The sequence below is a fragment of the Melanostigma gelatinosum genome, assembly GCF_949748355.1.
Source record: "Melanostigma gelatinosum genome assembly, chromosome: 14".
Lineage (NCBI taxonomy): Eukaryota > Metazoa > Chordata > Actinopteri > Perciformes > Zoarcidae > Melanostigma > Melanostigma gelatinosum.
The window spans coordinates 17,826,599-17,832,608 of record NC_136647.1 but is presented as its reverse complement, the minus strand read 5'-3'; the positions used below and the strand labels follow the sequence as shown (position 1 = coordinate 17,832,608).

The following is a 6,010-nucleotide window of genomic DNA, read 5'->3' as shown; positions in this document are numbered from 1 at the left end:
TAATGCAAACGTTTGGCTGATGGTTCCCCCTATTGGCAATGTTTGGTACTGCCTGTAATTCCAGCACTCTGTAAAGCACCATCTTGCGACCCAAATAAATAAGTACAGGGGTGTTGTATTAGCATTTGTACAGAGCAAAAGTGGTAAGACGGTTTAGTTCCTCCTCTCTGGTGTTTCAAATCAGTCGCTGGGTCAGCAGACCTCAGTGATTCTCTATGAATACGATGAACTTGTATGTTCAACATACAATGGCAATAAACGGTTCTGATTCTGAACTCTGATGGTTCAGTGGGAAGTTGAGACACGGATCGGAACGAGGTTTTGGTTGTGATTTAAATTCTGTATATTATAACGAGAATACAGAAGCAGAGGCAATTACTTTTGCAGGCATGTGGTCATCCAAAGGAGTGGAGGGATTTGATTTGTGAACTGATGAATGTTTTTCATGAAAAGTGTGAGATCACCAACGGCATTACAACTCACGATGGGGACACGGACGTCTCCACAAGATTCAAAAATCCACATTGTAAATTAAGTTAGGACTTCTCTCTCGACACACCAATTTGATGTATTTTGCAAAAACAAGTTGATGAATGTGTGTGATATGTACACTGTGGACCTTGATGGGTTGTGTTTGGTACGAGTTATTCAGGGGAAAATATTAAGCTGCGACAAATTCTGGCTATTGTCTATTTCTTCCAGTGTGCTGCATCATCTTTTTTTGTTAAATATGTGACACCCACGTCTGTTCACTGTCAACTGAATGCTGGCTCAGCAAATAACAGTGTTGACTGTGCTAAAGACAATAACTCACATTTCTTATAAAAACAGTCCTTTATTTTTTTTTTCCTCAATTATCCAAAGAAATACAAAATACCCACTTCTTCTCCCCTATAAGCAGCCATGCTGATATTACTAATCACACACAAATTGAACAGTTGAAGGGCAGTTCCTTCATCACAGACGTGATCCAATGCAGTCCCAGCAGTGTGACGCCGCTCTGGTGTGGCTGAACAGACAACCGGAAGCCATCCGGTTTATGTCTTCACTGCTGTGTCTCTGGATTTGTAGATCACTCCTCTGCTTTTCAACTCTCTCACCACACCTTCGGGGAAAAAAGGAGAATTAACAATGCAATAATAAGGAAGGAATTCCAAATCAAGAAAAAGCCAAACATGTAATTCCCTGCGTAGAGGCAGACGAGTTTAGATAAAGTGTACCTGGAGGTAGTCTGCCTGTCACTGATACTGCATACACACCTGGCTTGAAGTTGCCTGTAGGATGGAGCAAAAACAATATCCACAAATGTTATTTATCTCAACAGCATTTGGGTATGCCAACTGTAAAACTGGATGTATCCGTTTGAGTAAATAAGGTCCTTATTGACATAATATTGATACTTTGTCTTCTTCCCTTACTTTAGAGTTCTTCTACTCCATCATGGTCAAACTGGATTAATGCAGCTTTCAGTACAGGCACACATCCTTACCTATCCTCTGCCATTTAGCTACCCAGCTGTCCTCAGGACTCATCATGGATACCACACTGTGGACACAGACGGGAATGGTAAACATCCAGAAAACAACGGGAAAGGTTGATTTATTAAATAATCGATGCTGAATTAACGTTTACCCATCAAATGAGGAACTTGTGCATTCATAAACCATCTCCCGGTTCCCCTTCATCTGGAGGTACGACTCACAGTTGTCACAGCCGTCGTATTCAAACTGGTCGATGGTCTAAAGAAAACCAGAGGAGGGAACACTTGAATCAAGGACAATAGTAAGAGTCAAGAATGGATACAAACATGTGAAGTAGCACACAAGCTACTTCACGTACCAACAGACATGATACGTTTGAATTTAGTAAGTAGACGAACAAACTAGACCATGGAACGGGTTCAGTATGTGTATTGGTATTGTTAAGTAAATAAAGGTAACAGTAAAAGCATTACTTTAGAGCTTACATTCATTTGTTTGACAACAGAAGACAAATACAGAGCGCAGGAAGCGGCTACACGTTAGCAGGGACGCTAGTTTGAGCGTTTACCTTCACTAAAGAACAAAGAAGACAGGCTCGCAGATGGCGAAGGTCTTTGGGGACCATTTCCAAAGCCATTATGTCCAGCTCCCGGACAAAACACTGGTGTAATACTGAAATATCAACCGGATTAATGTTTTCAATCATTCCAGTCGCCGGGGAATTACGTCACCGACTGCGAGCCGCGAGGGCCTTGTTGACCCAGCAGAGGGGTCCATATTGTGCGCCTGTTTAAAAATAGTTATACCTCCATTATTTAAAACAATTATTTCAGTTACAGGGATTATGTTTGAGTTGTTATACATAGTCACATACAGTATATTAGTTCCACTATGTCCTGAAACGTGGCATGCAAATACTAAACGTTGACTGATGTATTTGGTCATGCATACTTGTAATTCAACCATTCCAACCATCGGGATCCAGAACAGTGAAAACGTTTTGATTATACTAAAATAATAGATGTTTCAATGCAAAAGCAACTACTTATTATGGATGGATAAACCGAGAAGTGGAGGATAATTACTTTTTTGTATCTCTAAATGAAGACCATATGGATACTTAAGAAAAAAAAAATCACATGCCTAACTTTAATCCAAACAGATTCTAGCATTTGGACTCACTGGCTCCTGTGTGTCATGGGGTACATTTTAAGATCCTGTGTATTCCCTTGACTGTTGATAATGCTGCAGTGATTATCTCCATGATATAGCCCTTTGATTCACACTCACAATTTATGAACAAAAACGTTTTCCTCTGGATCAGACATTCCGTACTAATCTTCTCTGTTACATTAAATAGTTAGTCCACGACCAACATTCACAAAATGTCTCCCTCTGTCGGTTTTTCTTTTTAGTTTATTTTACTATAACTACATGCTTTTTAAATGAACTGTGACACTGTCTGTTTTCATTTATAGTTTTCTTTATTATCATTATTGTCAATACTGCTGTTATATCACCTATCATTAGCATTAGCTATTATTTTTTATGGAAAATGTTGGATCAATACTGAGATATGTAATACAATTCAACGATGCCAAATAAAAATTCAATGGCGCACAGTTTACTTTTACTACATTTTGGCACATGAATATCCATCTATCCATCCACGTTAAATATCAATATGAGAAGGTTTTGCTACCTTGTTATTTTAATTCTAGATTTCAAATAAGGGAATTAGCTAATTTGTGGTGTAGCCAATGTTCCCTCTAATTTTTCATGTGTCTGGGCATACACACAAGCTCCCTGAGCACACTGAGGACCACTGTGAGCAACATCAGATGTGCACGCTGTGGCCACACACCAGTATCACACCTGTTCAAAACCTTGGATCATAGCAAGTTACATGGCTTATTAAAAGAATCAAATTACAGCAGCAATTTTCACTAGTTTACTTTTAATATAAGTGATTTGACAAACTTTAAAGGAAAAAGACAAAAATCTTGTTGTTCATGAGATGTGTAGTAAGTTTTATGTGAGAGTCCTGCTTGGCCATGGGAAGTGTCCTGCTTTGGCCTGTGTGAGGTCCTGTTCTGGAAGAAATGATACATATACACCTTTCAGACATAACATTTTGTTCACATTAAAACATTCACATTTTGCACAATGACGTGTGCTGTAGCTTGTGATACAGTGTAAATTCCTGTAACTCTGTCTGTAAAATATGTAATTACTCAGTTTTTTATTATCATTTCTACTACCCATAAATTATCTAGTAGTAACATCATTTAATGATTAATATCCATAAGTAAAAAATCTTAATAAATGTCACTAGAATATGCACAAATCTGACTTAAATTTTACCATATTTTTCACGTCTGTCCTTCTCACTTCTCCAATGGTTGTACACTTTGTCCAGGTTGATGGCTTCGTCTGCTTCTTGCTTTGACTTTATGTCGCTGCCCGTTCATTTCGCCATGATAAGGGGTTAGCATTTGCGTCTCGTAACTCCGCCGCACTGTTGATAGCTAGCTAACCTGCACGGCGCGAATGGGCAGGGCAATAGTGTCAATGCTATGATTGGCTGCGTAGCGTAAGTGAACCGAATCGTATCATTGGCTGGACACCTGTCACTCACTGAGTTACGTTGCAAAATAGTACAGAAAACTAAATTATTATTATTATTATTATTATTGGTTTAATTGATTAGATAAGATTAGGACTAATATTAGATATTAATTAATACGTTTATGTTGAATTTTATTTTATGCGCTGCATAGATTTTCTTGTGCGCTGAGAATGTGCGAGCAGTGCGCGATTGCTCAAGCGCGCAGCTTAGAGGGAAACAATAGCTAAATGCCTTTACTAAAGTAACGTTGTGCTGTACTTGAATTTTAATTTTATGATCGTATGTTGATGTTACGTGACTACGTTTCAGAGTGAAACACTACTTTTACTCGACTGCATTGGTTTGACAGCGATTGATACGACTTTATGAAATAAAAAATGTTCATCCAAAGCGTCTTATATCTTTGAAAAGCACGACGTTATTTGTGAAAAGCACTTCCATATTCTGTCATGAGTACAGGCCAATGATTTTATGTAAAATATATAATAAACAGAAGGGAAAAGTCTGCAAAAGGGTCGCGTTTACTTTTGACCCGTTTATTATGCTGCTAATACTTCTGTACACCTAAGTAATATTCGGAATGCAGGACTTTAACTTATCCTGGAGTATTTTTAAATGGTAGCAGTGGACTTGAATACCTCCCCCCAAAAAGACGTGTTCTAATGAACACACCTGCGTCAGACGATGCATGTCATAAACTGTCCTCTCGAGCGCTTTATTACCGAAGAACGTTACAACTCCAACAGCTTCAACGGTTCGGGAACTTTCAACGGTTGTGAGATCCGGAGTGAGTTTGCAGACCCAGGTAAAGTCACAGTTCACCTCTCATGGAGTTTTTTCTTGGTGTGTTATGACCCCCCAAAAATACAACGCTATGTCGACATAATTCTATGCGACTTTACTCAAACCTGACTGCGCAAAAGATCATTACAATTCAGAGTAGTTACCGTTAGTTGGGGAGCTAACGTTAGCTAATGCTAACTTAGCTTACCAGTAACGTTAACACTAAAAGTTAGCATTTTCAGGTCTTGTGTACAGCATTTTATGTATTTTTTTAAAGTTGACATTATTAATGACGTTAGAAGCCAAGTTATTTTAAAGTTAAGTGTGTCAGTATGGGGAGTTTGAAACATGAATGTTACGAAAGTCCAATTAAAGTTAAGTTAATTAACTTCATAAGTGTAACGTTAGCTTAACTGGTCGTACCTGGGACATATGTATCGTCAGCATTAACGAAAAGTGTCGGAACCGGGACATTCTGTTAGTTAGACCATAAGCTCCTTTTAATGCTACTTTACTAACGTTATCAGTTAATTATATTGTCATGAAGCAACTTAGCTTTCTAACTAAGATTGACCTCAACCTATTTAACGTAAACTGATGACGCTTGGCCTGTTATTCAGACGAGGCTTCACTAACTTTACCTCTTTTTATCCAATTCTACAGGCACAAGCATGGATGTGGTGGAAGATTGCGTCACCGAGAGCATCAACACTAACAACTTTCCTGCCAAGCTATGGCGTCTGGTGAACAACCCGTTAAATGAAGCCATCTGCTGGGACAAAGATGGACTGGTAGTCGTCATTGATCAGACCCTCGTCGAGCAACAGGTCCTGTCTCCCAGAAACAGCAGCAGCGCCTCGAACAACACCGCCACCTTCAAAACGGCCAACTTTTCGAGCTTTCTCCATAATCTCAATTTGTACGGTTTCAAGGTGTCCAATACATACAACGACGTGCAGTATCGCTATTACTACCACCCGAACTTCAAGCGGGACCACCCCGAACTTGTGGCGAGTCTGAGGAGACTGACCGTCGACAACAAGGCCAAGCTAAAAGCTGGTCTTGAGGTGAAGCCTCGGCCCCCGAGCCGATACAGTAAATATGGTCAAATAGGCAA

The 6,010-nt window shown here is 39.4% G+C and overlaps 1 protein-coding gene across 1 annotated transcript; it reads right to left on the bottom strand.

Annotated features, from left to right (window-relative positions):
- Nucleotides 1-821: 821 nt before the first annotated feature.
- On the bottom strand, nucleotides 822-2,878 carry LOC306787759 (transcription elongation factor SPT4). Its single transcript, XM_079283020.1, has 5 exons — nucleotides 2,050-2,878; nucleotides 1,633-1,739; nucleotides 1,490-1,545; nucleotides 1,221-1,274; nucleotides 822-1,105 (listed from the first exon to the last, which is right to left on the bottom strand). Exons 1-5 carry the CDS (start codon nucleotides 2,185-2,187, stop codon nucleotides 1,038-1,040), a joined length of 423 nt encoding a protein of 140 aa, XP_079139146.1. The 5' UTR covers nucleotides 2,188-2,878; the 3' UTR covers nucleotides 822-1,037.
- Between the last annotated feature and the right edge of the window lie 3,132 nt (nucleotides 2,879-6,010).

Coding starts and splice junctions, on each gene's coding strand:
- LOC306787759 (XM_079283020.1), bottom strand. CDS start 2,187: ATGATTGAAAACATTAATCCGGTTGATATTTCAGTATTACACCAGTGT. Junction 1,546..1,632: donor ACAAGTTCCTCATTTGATGG/GTAAACGTTAAT, acceptor CTGTGTCCACAG/TGTGGTATCCATGATGAGTC. Junction 1,106..1,220: donor GACAGGCAGACTACCTCCAG/GTACACTTTATC, acceptor TTTTCCCCGAAG/GTGTGGTGAGAGAGTTGAAA.